Genomic DNA, 16,908 nt, shown 5'->3' with positions numbered 1-16,908 from the left:
TACCTGACCATGAAAACAATGCTTTATCAGCAACGTATCAAATGTGTGAAGTGGGATAGATCGTGTCGTTTACGATGACGCAAATATTACGATATTAAGAACTAGAGCACGCGTCTTTGTAAATGAAACGGTCTCCTTTATAATATTAACCATTCAGTGTCGTGAGCAACAAAAGAAACTGACCGAACGGAACACGCATTAAAAGCAAAAGGGGCATACCCGTCATTTGTTAAATATTATAATATAATTATCAGTTTTAGATGTATCAATTGAAAAATATCAATGGAGCTGTCTTCTTCCACTTATTTTTTCAACAATATTAGTAACTAATAAAAACCCTCAATTTATCCAAGCAGATAACATTACATTATCAACATTTTAGACGTACGTATCTACATAATCCGATAATGATAATAACTTTTATCATATTCAAGTCATTAAGTCCTTTTACTGAATTGATTCCATTATTGGTCGGACGAATGGTGTAACGTGTAAGTATTTTTTGATTTCGTTGTTTTAGATTGTAGATCATCTATGTATAAATATTAATAAATATATGTACAGTAACCTGAATTAATACTTTACTCTTTGAAGAAGGCTGCAAACATATTATGTTAAGTGTCTGTATAGTTTTACAAATAAAATCGTGTCTTGTGGCCTTTATTGTGTCACATATTATTGCTGGTGACTGTACCGTCATTGGAATTATTAACACGCTTTTTAATATAATGTATAAATGGATGTCATGATTTTCTTCAGTATCATAATAAGTCAAATCGTTTGCAATATCAGAACCGCTTTTTAGTTGTTCAGTATCGTGATTTACAATATCTGTTTCAGCATCATGTCGGCCCTCAAGCTGGTTATCGTACCAGCTCTCCTGGCGTTGGCCTTCGCGGAGCTACCCATTGACGTAATCGAGGTCCAAGAATCCCTCTACAGGAATGATGATGTAGATCCAACCATTTATCGTATTCCTGAAGATTTCGATCCTATACATTACGACGTTGAAATTATCCCTTACTTTGAAGATGAAGGAGGTAAAGAAGCGTTTAGCTTTGATGGAGAAGTTAGCCTTGAGCTGAAGGTATGATATGATATTAAACTAACTGTATTACAAAACGTGTGATTAAAGTTGTTTTTTATTGTAATGATCAGGGAGCGTACTTTTCGTGCCGATGACATCAATTTGACGTCACGCTCCATATAGGGTGATCACAAATTGTTTTATTGTAAATTATTAATCATTAGTCATCAATCATTTTAAGTTATGAATTTCTTTGCGTGGTAATGAATGCAAGAAGGATGGTGTGCTTTACGTTAGAGAGGAATTCTCTTTTCTATGCATTTATTGTTATGTATTGTTAACAATACTATTTAATTAATTTTTTTTATAAAAACAAATCAAATAATTTTATTCACGTTTCACATTTCAAGTAGGTATTATTTATGCCACATGTAAATGGACTACTGTATTTGAAGTAATTTGTACACGATTAAAATGATTGACGACTAATGATTAATAATTTACAATAAAAATATTTGGGATCACCCTATACGGAGCGTGACGTCAGATTAATGTCATCGGCATGAAAAGTACGCTCCCTGGTAATGATACCTACTTATAATTTATAATAATAACATGTAACTTAACATGTACTCTGTTTAACCCAATGGTTGACTGGTAGAGAATGCCTTTTGGCATTAAGTCCGCCATTTGTATATGTTTCTTTGGTGGAGCATAAATAAAATAAACTTATTTACGATCGATCAATCAAAGCAAAATATTTAGATGCCAGATATGAATTTCGATGATTTATTATAATTTAGCACGCATTACATAAATGATGCATAATACCGATGCGTATGAATGACTTTGGTATTTAAAACTTTTTTTACAGCCAATCCGAGATGGACTGACTTCCATCACCCTGCAAGAAAATGTAAGGTCGATAGTGTCAGTAGACCTTTTCGATAGTACCGGATCACCTGTAGAGTTAGATCAATCCCAACCTTTTGAGAGAATCAGGGAATATCATTTCCTGAAGATAAACCTCAGAGGCGACACTACCTTAGTCAATGGAAATACTTATGTTGTGAAAATTGTTTACGTTGGTAATATCAACGAGACTCCTCTCTCTCGAGGTGTTTTTAGAGGCAGCTACACAGGCAGCGATGGAAAACTTCAGTGAGTGTTAGAACATAATTAATTTAATTATATCTAAGTTGTGAAAAAAAAAACTATGGAAACGGATTATATCACCCGTTGACCACTAATGCTGTAAAGTGTTCAAAACGTCGGGATGAATTGTAAATTCATTATACGCGATATAATCCGTTTCCATAGTTTTATTTCATGAGTAAATATCGCGGTAACCGAAAACAATATTATATATCTATGTTAATTCTGCAAGATCTTCTTCTTCTTTAAATCCTGTTACCTTCTGCTGGGGTGTAGGGCTTCAATTCTGCAAGATGCAGGGTTTTATTTTCAACTTCATAATCACGAATTTGCTGTCAAAGTCCTTCCAAATAGAACGTTCAGATAATTCAGTTGCATTTAAATCAACATAATACAAAATTATTGGGTACTCAAATCTGTTATCTTTCTATTTATTTTGTAAGACAAGATTAGAATTGTTACACCAAAAATTTTACTTTTACAGCTGGTATGCTGCTACTCACTTGCAGCCTGTGAACTCAAGGCAGGTGTTCCCATCTTTCGACGAGCCTGGCTTCAAGTCTACCTTCAGGATGATGATCACCAGGCCGATGCACTTTGGTGAAACCTATTCCAACATGAGGATCGCAAGTACCGTGGTGTAAGTAAAATAATAATTATTTTTTTGTATGTATGTTACTCGATATCTCCGAGAATCGTGAACCGGTTTTCAATTTTTTTTTAATCGTACGGGTGAGATGGTCCCGTTGGCACCAAGTCGGGATCTGATGATGGGATCTTGGAGAAATCGAGGGAACTGTTCAAATGTTATGGGCACATATAATGTTTTTAGTGTATTTTTCAAAGCTACATCAGTATTTACGCCTGATGGTAATGATTTTATGTGGCTAGCTGATAATGGAAGGTCAACTCCTCAATGGTTAGGAGTTAAAAGATCATTCTTTCACTACTGTACGCATATTCAGATTGCTACTTATAATATCAATAGGAACCACTAAAAATCAAAAAATAAATAAACTTTAAAAAAACCGTCTTAAAAAAAAACACGGAGAAACTAAAAAGCAAAAAATAATACATATTATGATTAGATTTCCTACCTAAACCTAAATATATGTATAAACACACAAATTATAAACTAATCAATTATTTTTGGAGTCGGTACAGTCGAGTTCATAAATATATGTACATTTTTTCACCTTATTGCAACGAGTTAAGGTGAAGTCATAATAATATTACCTTTTGATTTTTAGTTTCACCGTGTTTTCTAACGCGCTTATTTTGCAATAAGTAATATATTGATAGGGATTAAACAATTTATCAGAATTTTAAGCCAAAACACTTTATCTAAGTCAAAAGATGAAAATATTTGAAAAATATACTGGTAGGTGAATATGTGATACGAAAACTGAAAATAATTGTGTTAGAACAAGCTAAAGAAACGTAGATTTTTCAATTCTAAAGTGTATAATTTCTTAATTCATTTTTCCCTAAAAAAAATTAATTTGAAACTATCTTTTATTTCATTTGCAGTCTCGGAGACCGTGTCAGAGAAGTCTTCCACGTAACACCCAGAATGCCGGCCTACTTAGTCACCTTCCACGTCAGCGAAGAATTCACCGTCTTAGCTGACAATAACAACAGAGAAAGACCGTACCGGATCCTCGGTAGACCTAATGCTGTCGGCCAAGGGGAGTATGCTTTAGAAGTCGGACCACCGATAACTGAGTGGCTGGAAGAATACTTGGGTATCGATTACTATGAAATGGGAGAAGACATGAAGAATGACCAGATCGCTGTGCCTGACTGGGCTTCTGGTGCTACTGAAAATTGGGGATTCGTAAGTTATAGGTAAGACTGGATAGGTACATATTTTTATCTCGGGCTTTTTAAAAGTAAACTTTATCCACCAACATGTAAAATTAGCTGATAAGTAGTGCCTCAACCTCCTGCTGCAAAGATTTTTTCCACTGTGACAAGCTTAATGAAATTGCCTATTGTTTGCTATTAAAGACAATTTTCTTGTATTACGAATGTTTTAGGGAGCTGCGTCTTCTGTATGAAGAAGGTGAGACGAATGCAGTGGACAAGATGAACATTGGAACGATCACAGCACACGAGCTGGCTCACAAATGGTTCGGCAACCTGGTCACCTGCAGGTGGTGGGACAACGTGTGGATCAACGAAGGCTTTGCCAGTTACTTCGAGTATTTTGCCATGGATGGAGTAAGTTAAGCTTCCGTCTGGTTTGAATAATATGGATAATATCAAGCCGTCACGGATTGCATATATTGTTTTCACTTCATTGCACAGGCACTTTTTGTCGTTAGTAATCGTTAGTCTCCATCAGTTATTTTGACAAATAGTCAAGATTTATGCAATGCTTTTTTAGGGTGATTAAACAATGCAAGCCATTACACTGAATATATAAACTATAAAACAAATTGTGACTCAACATAACACAAAATAAAACGACATAAAAATGTGAATCTGGCGTTCAATCATACCTGGTCTTAGATATCCCATAGCAGATTGTTCAAAAATAATGTGATCATATTTTACTGACTAACTTGACTTTAGCCATGGCTGAGATTGTGACTGTACGTGTTGTTCCAAACTATTCCATTTGTATCTTTCGAATAATATTTCAACGCTTTAGTAAAACCATTGTTTTCCAACTTACTAAATATTTTTTTTAAACTCAGGTTGATCCATCAATGGAGCTCGCAGACCAATTCATAATCATGTACGTGCAGTCAGCTTTATCTGCTGACGCTTCTGCCGGCACCCGTGCCTTGCAGCACACCGTCAATAGCCCGACCGAAGTCACTGGCCACTTCTCTGGCATCAGCTACTCAAAGGGTGCCACGTTCCTACTGATGCTGAAGTATTTGTTCACTGAGGACACTTTCAAAAAGGGATTGAACTATTTCTTGGAAGATCGGTGAGAATTTTGAAAAATATTTAATAGTGAAGTTAAAGTTTGATACAATGATGCCTCGATGAGGTGGAAAAACTTGACATAGAATCCATACTAATATTATAAATGGGAAAGTGTGTGTGTCTGTTTGTTTGTCCGCCTTTCACGGAAAACGGAGCGACGAATTGACGTCATTTTTTAAGTGGAAATAGTTGAAGATATGGAGAGTGACATAGGATACTTTTTGTCTTTTTCTAACGCGAGTGAAGCCGCGGGTGAAGCAGTTTTATTGTAATCCTATCCTAGCACGGTGATGGATAAACTAACAAATTTTCTTTGAGACTTTTGTTTTTACATTAGACCGTGTTGCTTTTACATTTGATTATTTTTTTCTTCCGCATTTCCCTTTTTTGTATTTGATTACTTCAAGGTTCTGTCTTTTTCTGCAGTCCAGTCTAATCTTTTTTATGTAGGTCTTACGAACACGCATTCCCTGAGCATCTCTACCAAGCTTTCGCCCGCGCCGTGCAAGAAGACAACACCAGCGTCAGCAACGTGAACGTCGAGGGTTTCATGAAATATTGGGTGGATGAGCCGGGATACCCAGTGCTTGATGTTGCCGTCAACACGGATACTGGAGTCATCAGTTTAAGCCAGGTATGTAATCAGAAGACGAGGCTTTTTGGAACTAACCTAACCACAAAATTTTGAAAAAACCCCCAAATCACACACACACACAGAGACAGACAGACAAACAGACAGAAATACACGTCAAACTTATAACACCCCGTCGTTTTTGCGCCGGGGGTTGAAAAGGACCTCATGCTTTCATATTTGCCAGAACGTGACGGTATTGATTGTAGATGATAGCTTTAAACGATAGGTCATCTTAGAGCCTTAGGATTTCATGCAATATTTGAATAGTTGGTAGGTACTGAATATTAACATGCACAACACCACTTGAATATGGTGACAGCCATCATTATCGATCTAAGAAACAGGATTCCTAGATATGAGATACAGAGAAGCGTCAAGACGGTATAATAGGGCCACTAATATTTTAAAGAAAGCTTGGCGATATTATCTTAAATTAAACATATACGTAGATATCTACAAATCTAGAAGTTCCCAGTCAACCTTGTTTAGAATTTTAACTTTCAAATCCTTATAATTCCAGGAACGTTTCTTCATCAGCGCCACAGCCACCCAAACTGAGCAAGTCTGGCCACTGCCCCTGACCTGGACCACCGGTAGCAACCCGAACTTCAACAACTTGCGACCCTCGCGTATCATGACAGGCAAAACCGACACTGTACAGAAGACAGCCGGTGTAGAAGAGTGGGTCATATTCAATGTTCAGCAGAAAGGTTTGTAAATCATGTTTACCTACGTAGCTGCAAACTTTTGGTACAATACTCTTTAATGCACACCTCACATAGTTTACAAGTAATGCACAAAAAACAAAAAACAATTAAACAGAAGTAAAAACAGGCGGTCTTATCGTTTAAGAGCGATCTCTCAATCTTAGTTGTTATTAATTAATTGCGCAGCAGTAAATAGCCTTAATAAAATAAACGCCAATTATCACTTGTGTCGCAAAATGAAGTGTAAGTATTATTAGACTTATATTGACCGGGATATATACCGTGATTACCTTTTTGATTTTTGTCGAGCTCCCGATATTTCGACGCAGTTGCATGCATCATGATCAAAGTGGATGTCAAAGTTGCGTAGACAGCGCGCGATCTACCCTCCTTCGACATCAATCTTAGTTGTTATTAATTAATTGCGCAGCAGTAAATAGCCTTAATAAAATAAACGCCAATTATCACTTGTGTCGCAAAATGAAGTGTAAGTATTATTAGACTTATATTGACCGGGATATATACCGTGATTACCTTTTTGATTTTTGTCGAGCTCCCGATATTTCGACGCAGTTGCATGCATCATGATCAAAGTGGATGTCAAAGTTGCGTAGACAGCGCGCGATCTACCCTCCAAACAAACTAAAAGGTAATCACGGTCTATATCCCGGTCAATACAAGTCTAATGAAAATAACCGTGAATCATTCAAAACTTTTATTGTAAATATTGTTTTCTAGTTTACTTTATCTACCAGTACCTATTTTACATATAAGAGATATCCTTGATAGTTCCATTTCTCACACTACCAGCTTAAACTGAAACCTAAAGTATCAGGCGAAAAGGAAATATGGCGCTGCACATATTTCCTTTTCGCCAGTTATTTTTTTTTCTTGATTATTGTAATCTTTTCTTTCGTTTGTGGTTTCATCAAATCCAGCTTCTGTTAATTCTATAACTTATGCTTGACGAATTTGTTTCCAGCTGGTATCTACAGAGTCAACTACGACACGAACAACTGGCAGTTGCTGGCAGCCGCCCTGAAGGCTGACATCAACTCCATCCATTACCTAAACAGAGCTCAAGTAAGCTAAGTTTATACTTATCTTTTTTGCGTAGTCTAAGATAAAACATGTTCTTATTTAATTCTTCTTCCTCCTACCCTTATCCCACGTTATGTCGGTGCAACATTGTTTTCCTCTTCCATTCCCCTCTATCTTCCGTCATCTTATTTGATCATTGCAGTTTTATTCAACCATGTGTTTGCTTGAATCCACTCTGCTCAAATCTAATTATGGTAGTTGTCTTCCTAAAGGTACTACAATATTTCTTTTCTATTCCAGCTGGTGAAAAGCTGCTACTATGTTAAATGATATCACGAATCAAACCCGCTGGACTGTTATTGTTAATTAAACAATCATTATTCATTTTAGATCGTCGACGACGTGTTCAGTCTGATGCGCTCTGAACGCATGACCTACGCTCTCGGCTTGCAAGTGCTAGACTTCTTGAAGGAGGAAACCAACTACTACGTGTGGTACCCGGCTGTTACCGGCTTCCGTTGGTTGAGAAACAGATTGCTGCATTTGCCATCAAGGCAGGAGACCTATGACGTATGTATCTGTACCAATTAGCTCCTTTATTAAGTACATAAGTATAGACCTCCATTTCAATATCCCCTTCTTTGATAAAGGCCCTTGGCTTACAAATTTTGACGTTTGATGGAAGAGGACCACTGTTTGGTATCCAGCCTTGAGGGTAAGGAATAGAATACTTCATTTGCCAGCTGTATGGAGCTATATAGCACGTATTTCTACCCGTTCTCCTCCTTTGCTATTAAAACGTTCGATTGCTTATGTGATTAATATAGCTTCGTCCAAAGTCTTTGGGCGCTTTGATATTATGGGCACCGTTGTGTTACATTGGTGCGCTTTGACTTACAAGGCGCAATGCCAAAATCACCTTTAAAATAGATTAATGATTATACTTTCACACAAAATTCAAGTTGTTTCGGTGCTATAATATGCAAAAGAACTGCGCCCCTGATGCGTCGCGTGCAAGACTGTTCCAATAGCCTTGTGCGATTAGTATTAGAATCTCCTGCTTGTGCTTTCTGGAAGCACCAGGATAGTGTAAATATGGCATCCAGAGGCCAAGTGTATTTATGAGGTATAGTTTAGTTTTAGATAAATACATACAATCACGCCTGTTTCCCAGAGGGGTAGGCAGAGATGACGGATTTCCATTTACTACGATCCTGACAAACCACTTTCGCTTCACACACTTTCATAACGTTTCTCATACACGCTCGTCGGTTTCGAGTACTTTAGATGTAACTAACATAATACGTTTAAAGCTACGTGCACTAACACTATGGATTTTTTCCGAAATAATTGATTGAAATTAATTCCCAACAGCAATTCATGTACATCTTCCTGGACTCCGTGGTTTCCGACCTGGGCTACGAAGTGCTCCCCAGTGAATTCCTCACCACGACCCTGAACCGATTCTTCGTGCTATCCTTCGCCTGCTCCATCGGACATGAGGGCTGTGTCAAAAACGCACAGGAGAAGTGGACCGCATTTAAGAATAGTGGCGCCAGGTAAGTGAAAACGGTGAAGACAAAAAATCCACTTACAGAAACTTTTGCACATTTTTCTGAACGTCGTGATCTTCTACCGCCACCATCCTCTCACCAGGACCCGGAAACGAGTTCTCAATGCTGTTTAAAGGATCAAAAAGAAGCGGAGCAAACAAGAATGCTTTCACATTATTTTTGAAGTGGTGACTATAACCACATTGGAAACTAATGGTTCTGTGTAAACCTGGCGATATAATACTTATCACAGTAAACGCACCATGGTTTTACCACCATAATAGACGGTAATACATTTCAACAAAATATTTAGTCATAGAATCGACAACATTTTACGAGAATCGGTGGACAAATTGCAACTAAACTTGTAATGCTGCTAAATGCACAACTGCTCGGTACCAATATTGTAGGCGTTAAAAATAAAGAGGCCAAACGTCTGAATATTTATGTGCTAAGACTAAAATGATGATACACTCGAAAAAAAAACAAAATAATAAAAAAATGTGATAACCTTATTCCAGAAACTTTTATATGTATCTCCTAAATGTAATTAGCACAAAGTTCCTATATTTTAATCTGATCATAATTAATTCAGGTACTTACGTACAGTCAAGTGTAAAAATATGTGTACGCATCTTACTCAAAAATAATATTGTCCCATTGATGTCCCATAGCATCTTAGTCCGGTGTAATAAGAGCGTAGTTGTACCTTATGGAACGATTTTTTCGATAGGTACATAATTTGCACTTGACTGTACCCACACACTTCGAATCAAACTATGCGCATTGCGCAATATCATTGCAATAGGCTTACCCATACACACTATCAGTAAACATGTTCGCACTACCCCTAATAAATCCAAGCGGTCAGTTCGCGTGACCACGGGCTATTTACAAAATGGCCGCTGTAATACCAATCAGGGGTAATGCCTCAATATCGGCCGGGAAATTCAGTGAAAAGGATGTGGAGCATTAATCTAGGTGAAGGGATTTAACTATTAAATTTACCCCCAATATGGAGATATAATATTTCGTCTATTAGGATTGCTCATGCTTATTTTTATATTAGACGAGGAGTTAAGGGCAACATATTCTCGTCTCGGAATTGCAAAGATAAAGCGATTATTATGCGTTGCATTAGGTTTTACGAAACGTATTATTAGGCGGGCCATTTTTTTTTTTCAAAGTTGTCCACCCCACTTTTTTTGTAACATGGGTATTTTTTACGCGATTCATACTCAGAATCGAGAGCTCTTTTGATCCTGATAGGAGAAAAAAAATGTCCCAAGATTTCCATACATTTTTTCGAACCTTCCATTCCGTTACCGCCATACAAAATGTATGAAAAAATGGTAACGGAATGGGAAAAAAACCTTGGGATACTTTTTTTCTCCTATTAGGATTGAAAGAGCTCGCATTTCTGAGTGGAAAACACATAAAATTTTCCAATTCCAAAAAAAAAGTGGAGTGGACAATTTTGAAAAAAAAAATGGCCCAGGTATGGCATGTATATGTGTTGCCTTTCGATTAAATTTCCGCGCTTATTCTACTAAACATTACTCAGCTAAACTACTAATAAGATGATCATTAATGGTAAAATAGTTATTTACAAAAAGATAGTTACAATTACAAATGCATATCACGCTATCAACAAAACAGGGAAATTAGGAAGGATTGGGTAGGGCTGCGCCATCAATTAGGCCGAAGAAATTTCTGAAAGTGTGTATTTGTAAAAGATAAACATTAATTACTAACATAATTAATTCATTATACTGTCACAATATAATTGTACCTGATTCACTATAGACGCGCTTTTAACCACTTAACCGTTCCATTTCAACTAATTGACGATCGCTTCATGTAAGCCCACTTGACATATAAACGTTTTATTCACCGTTCAATAAAGACTTAACTACAATGAACTTACCTTTTTTATTTGTATAGATATAAGGGTCATATTTGTGGTTATTGTTGTATTCTTATGCAGGTAAAGTAGTATTCTAATAGCACTTATTATTCCATAAAACGGTGATATCATTTCAATTAACGATTCCATTATTAGTTAGAATCTACTCATCGTAGTGCAATTCATTGCAATATCTCTAATACATATTTATGTCGCAGCCGGATCATATAATCCGCCTTTACATTAGGGCTAGCCGTTATCAAAACAGGGCCAGTTCCATTTCCCATAGCCGTTTTGTAATGCGGCGGTTCTTTATTATACAATCCGACTTTGTCGTAGGTATAAGTACATAATAAAGAGGCACATTGAAATGTTAGGACCTAATATCCTTAGGCACTCTAACTGCTGTAGGCACGGAATACAAGCATATGCAAATCATCGAACAATTGTCATCGAATACCTGCGGCATAACAAAATGTCTTTTGATAATGATAAATTGCTTAATTTTTTTTTCATCAAACAGAGACGTCTAACGATGTTATTAATCTCACAGATCAATTAAGATTTTGCATCCTTCTTGCTCAAACATCTATTCGATTTTCTCTTCCAGCGTGAACCCGAACCTCCGTCGCCACGTGTTCTGCGAGGGTCTCCGCGCCGGCAACTACGAGGATTGGAACTTCTTGTACCAGCGGCGAATCAACTCCAACAACCAGGGCGACAGTGTCGCTATGTTGCGAGCTCTTGGGTGTACTAAGGATGAGGGAGCTGTTAAAGAGTAAGGACTTAAGTAAACCTTGTTTCTTGTACCAGCGACGCATCAACTCCAACATCTAGGGCGACAGTGTCGCTATGCTTCGGGCTCTTGGGTGCACTAAGGATGAGAGACTAGCTGTTAAAAAGTAAGGACTTTAGTAGAAATCGGATGTAGGACCGATATTCCATACATTACAGGCGCCATCTTGGATTTTTTTGAAATCCTTCCGACATCCGATATCGAATCGGATAATGTGATAACGCACTAAAAGTACACCGGCTTCCTGTGAGCTTTATGTTCGCCTATACTCTTTTGTACATAACACTTCAATCAATCATTCTTGATAAATTGTGACTCTCTGTAATGTTTAATTTCAGAATGCTAGAGAAGATCCTCACCGATGACGTCAAAGCCCAGGATCGCGTGAACGCCTTCACTTTCCTGTACATGGGCAACCGAGAAAACGCCAACATCGCCCTCGAGTTCCTTAAGGAAAGAATTGATGACGTCAGAAGAGCGTAAGTTACTTATATTATTACAAAGAGATTACAAACATCAACTTATGAAACAAAATTTTATATTAGTGATGTGCAGACTGAGGGTCTCTCCAAACATGTCGATGGGGAATCGGATTTTGCTAAACATAAATCGCTCGTTATATTTGTAATATTATATATTCTGTGGTTATATGAACATGTGTACAGCGACGATGAGGCATTTGTATGCGTTTCATACCGATTTTTAGTAGACTAGAGCCGATTCGAGTGCGAGAAAGTAGCACCACATGTACTGTAAATATTTTCAATTTGGCTTCTATTTTACAGCGTGATGCTCCCTGCGTGGTTCAACAGCATACTTTCCAATCTCGCTGGCTACTTGAACGAAGAAGGCCTCAACGAGGTAAGTACAATAACCCTCTTGAGATACTTTAATGTCACCTTGAATACGGTACTTTACTTCGATTTTCTGTGAATTGCGATTTAAATGCGGAAAATCGAAAGGGAAACTTTTAAGGTAAACATTACTGAAATGAAAATATTAAAAATATTGGCACATAGAAGACAATAGACATAGATAAAACTGCATCTCGACACTTATATACTAGTACGGTAGATCAATTATTTTTTGCTGTTATTTTGTCCCATCCCTCAGGATACAATAGTTGCGTAGTTTATTACAAGAACTATTGTACCCTGTTCTACAAACACTAACAATAGTAGATGTCTCACTATGCCGTGGCCATAAAACTATATGCAAGCCTGATCAATACACACAAATCAGCGTGCGTAGCCGAATGGCACAAACGCTTATGAAACGAAACGCTAGTATATATCTATCTCTATCGCTCTTGCATATTGACGTGACAGAGATAGACTACCTTTCGCGGCGTTTCATTTTCGTTTCGCGTTGGAAAAATGCCATTCGGCTACGGGGTCAGTATACTAAGAGAGCCCTTAGCCGTAACCATTGTGACATGAAAGACTTCTTGCAATCATTGTCCTTTTTCTTTCAGATGGAAGAATGGCTGCACGCCAACCAGGCGTCCATCCCCGAATACAGCGTCGGCATCAGCTCGATCGCTTCAGCTCGCACTAGCATGCAGTGGGGCACAGACCGTGCTGACACCATCATCAACGCCTTCATCTATACCCAGCGTCTTGTTGCTGGTCGCATCTCTAGTAACTCTGTTGAGGGGCTGTTAAGCCTCCTACTACGCCAATAAGCTGTTCCCCAAACCAGAGATTTTTCCCATCAGTTCTTACGAAAATACTAGAAGTTACCATAAGTAGTAGACATCAGCTCCATCGCTTCAGGTCTCGCCAGCATTCAGTGGGGTACAGACCGTGCTCACACGATCATCAGCGCTGTTAGAGGGTCTGCACTCTGAAGCCATCGCCATCCCTAGCGTGTTGTTGCTGGTCGCATCTCTGGTAACTCTGTTGAGGGGCTGTTAAGCCTCCTACTACGCCAATAAGCTGTGTCCCAAACCAGAGATTTTTCCCATTCATTCTTACGAAAATACTAGAAGTTACCATAAGTAGTAGACAGCTCCATCGCTTCAGCCCAGACCGTGCTATATGAACGCGATATTACATTTCATTACATGGATTAAGGGTCGGTTGTACCAAACCGTCTGTCCGAAGTTAGCATTGGCATTTTTTTTGATGGGAAATTTCATAGACTTCTGCTGCTTGACGTTGATGTGTCTGTTAACAGTGGTTGATACAACTGGCCCTAAGTGTATTTCAACTCCGGATGTAACATGTCATATGGGAATACCTTGCAGTCTACATAAACCTTTAGATTCATTATTATTGCTAGGAAAAGAAAGTAGGTACAGCATCAAATACTCGTAGTTACTGTGATGAACTATTTGGCCACGTTGGCTAAAATATTTGATGTTGACTCTACTAACACGGATTTCAAGACTTCAACTATGTTACGAAGCCTATGAACATGCGTAATAAGATACCAAAATAAACAACTCAAACAAAACCATAAAAGTAGTATTAATTGTACCTAAGATGCATTTGTACTTTTTACTTTTGTATTTTTATAATAGCTGTACTGCACTACAAACTTTTTGAAAGTTAATAAAAGTTGTTAATCTGTTGTGCAATAAAGTATTTATTTTGATATATACTGATTGTTTTATTTATGACTATTTGTGTCGTACCTGAGAACCACATTGAAAAGTTCAGTAGTTTTAAGTGTATCGCAAACATACTTACAGACATACAGATAGATATAGAAATGTGGTAGGGTGACTTTATATTAAAATATAATATGCTAGCTTCTGCCCGCGGCTTCGCTCGCTTTAGAAAGAGACAGAAAGTAGCCTATGTCACTATTCATCCCTTCAACTATCTCCACTTAAAAAATCACGTCAATTCGTCGCTCTGTTTTGCCGTGAAAGACGGACAAACAAACAGACACACACACTTTCCCATTTCTAATATTAGTATGGATGTACTAGACAAAAATATACTAGAATACTTGATTTATAAATATATCAGAATACTTTGAATTCATACCTACTTGAACAACGAAACTAAAACTAAATTTTAAAAACTTAAACCTAACTTAATTTTTTTTAAATCTTACCGAGCTTTACAAAATTCTCTCATGTCTTTTTTATGTTAGACTTTGTTAGGTTTCTGATACTCTGCCATACCCAGTAATATGTCCAAATATTTAATTTTTAAAACTGAAATAAATTACACATAAGTATGAAAAATAAATGTCTAAGGCCGCTGGAATCGAACCAGCGTACTCAGCGATCGCGGCAGATGCCTGTATCCTCTCGGCCACCCAGGTCATAGTTTCTTATGTCGAAATGACTGCCATATGAGTAATTGAATTTACCTTTAGGGTAGAACGATATGGTTCTAGCTTGCCCTAGTCATATTGACTTAAAGTAAACCGACATTATCTTAAATCTGCGGGGGGCCCTTACGGATACACTTCGACCCATCGGGATCTTTTGTGCAATTACCCCCTACGATCCTAAGATCCTTCAGCTATTCAGGAGCTTCTCGACCGTCTCCACGTATCGGATGATAAGGCTCATGGGTAGCTCTTTGAAGTCCTTTGGTACCAGGTAGCCTGCTCCAAAGTTCTTCATTCTTTGTCTGGCGAGGGCGTGACATTCACACATTAGATGTCTGACGGTCTCTTCCTCTTCGCCACACATGCGACAATCAGTGTTGTCAGGGTGTCCCATCTTGGCCAAAATTCCTTTGACCCCGTAATGGCCTGTGAACACCCCCGTTATAATTTGGAGCTGTCTTTTTCCTAGCTTCCCTATTAGCTTTTTGCTCCATCCAGAGTCTACCCTCCGCATAAAGAGCTTTGAATGCTTCAGACCTACCAGGGCATCCCACTCTTTTTGGTGATTAGCATTTGTACACCGGTCAAATCTTACATGAAAATCGGCTAAAAAAACAAAGTGTGATGTAAAGCTGGATTTTTGGTATGTTATTTGGAGTCCTTGGGGGAATGTAAGACTATATTTTGCAAGCAAAAAAAAAGTGTGCTAACTTCGTAATTTAAAAAAAAAAAGTAAAAAAATCGGACTTTTTTTGGTTTTTATTTTTTTATTAAAAAACTATGCGTTTTTGGTCAAAAATTGCTTTGTAATGATGAAAGCGCATTAAATTTCAAACAGTTTGACATCTTTTTTATCAATGTTCGTCAAATAGTTTTCGAGATATGAAGCGTCAAAAAAGGTTAATTTTTGACGCATTTATAAAATGTAGCGTTTTGCCAATATTTTTAGACAAATATCTGCAAAATACTTCATGATATGATATATATTGCAATATAACATTGTATAAAATTTATTTTGCTTTAGTTTTAGTGCAAATAAAGGTCAGTAAGACGAATAGTTACTTTGGTAAACAAAAAAAAAATCTATAAATAGAGAAGCCAAGAGTCTGGTAAATCGGTTAAGGTAAAATAGTTTATGCTAAAAAGTTTAGGTTGAAAGTGCTATCTATTTGATCTTACTTTCGTTGATATCCGTTTATCTGAAAAAATTGTCTAAGCTAACTTTGCATCGATTTGACTATTACTAATGAAGAAATAAAATACAGTAAAATTTTGAAGTTTAGTAAATTAGAAAAATAAAACAGAATTAGTTACATTTTACTTTTTCCTTTTTGAGGGTCCTGGTTCTGCATCTTGATGGCACAACTCCTGTAGTGATAGAAAGTCCACTTGAGTTGTAGATTTTTCATTGATGTCCTCTTCGCTGTCTGAATCATCCATTTCAATTATAGGGACATTTTGGCAGGATTTGCCCTGACAGAAATGACAGAGCAAAGAGCACTTTAGACCTGCTTTCCGACACGTGCAACCTCGTCCAGTACACCCTTTTCTGCACTTACAAGAAATAAATTTCAAAAGAGCCTGAGCTGGGTCTTTTGGAGAGGTGACTGGTAAGAGGCCCTGCTGAGTACTTTTCCAGCCCCAATTGCGTGGATCTATATCTCTCCCCAACCATTGCTGGACCTGGTGGTATGTCCTGAATGAGTGTTGCGCTGCAGCTTCTTCGGTTGGGGGCAGTCGAGCCAGATGTACCTTAGCATTGGCAGCTGAACGCACAAAGATTTCATACCGGCGATCATGCAGTGTGCTAGTGAAGCCTCCTCCATATAGAGCCACAAGAAGTTTGTTTCCAGCATCT

The 16,908-nt window shown here is 37.7% G+C and overlaps 1 protein-coding gene across 1 annotated transcript; it reads left to right on the top strand.

Moving 5' to 3' along the window:
* Window positions 1–357: 357 nt before the first annotated feature.
* Window positions 358–14,361, top strand: LOC125242737 (membrane alanyl aminopeptidase-like). Its single transcript, XM_048151657.1, has 16 exons — window positions 358–491; window positions 841–1,087; window positions 1,902–2,188; window positions 2,667–2,822; window positions 3,713–4,030; window positions 4,222–4,405; window positions 4,885–5,123; window positions 5,573–5,756; window positions 6,277–6,466; window positions 7,446–7,546; window positions 7,895–8,074; window positions 8,879–9,063; window positions 11,574–11,741; window positions 12,098–12,238; window positions 12,545–12,620; window positions 13,234–14,361. Exons 2-16 carry the CDS (start codon window positions 845–847, stop codon window positions 13,441–13,443), a joined length of 2,862 nt encoding a protein of 953 aa, XP_048007614.1. The 5' UTR covers window positions 358–491; window positions 841–844; the 3' UTR covers window positions 13,444–14,361.
* Window positions 14,362–16,908: the final 2,547 nt, after the last annotated feature.

The sequence above is a fragment of the Leguminivora glycinivorella genome, chromosome 3 (assembly GCF_023078275.1).
Source record: "Leguminivora glycinivorella isolate SPB_JAAS2020 chromosome 3, LegGlyc_1.1, whole genome shotgun sequence".
NCBI classification, from domain to species: Eukaryota; Metazoa; Arthropoda; class Insecta; order Lepidoptera; family Tortricidae; genus Leguminivora; species Leguminivora glycinivorella.
This window is presented reverse-complemented; position numbering and strand designations above follow the sequence as displayed.

What these genes read in the sequence shown, in the direction of transcription:
- LOC125242737 (XM_048151657.1), top strand. Translation starts at nt 845, where the DNA reads ATGTCGGCCCTCAAGCTGGTTATCGTACCAGCTCTCCTGGCGTTGGCC. An exon ending in AGTATTTTGCCATGGATGGA is followed by an intron (nt 4,406 to 4,884) that starts GTAAGTTAAGCT and finishes TTTTAAACTCAG; the next exon opens with GTTGATCCATCAATGGAGCT. An exon ending in ATTCAATGTTCAGCAGAAAG is followed by an intron (nt 6,467 to 7,445) that starts GTTTGTAAATCA and finishes ATTTGTTTCCAG; the next exon opens with CTGGTATCTACAGAGTCAAC.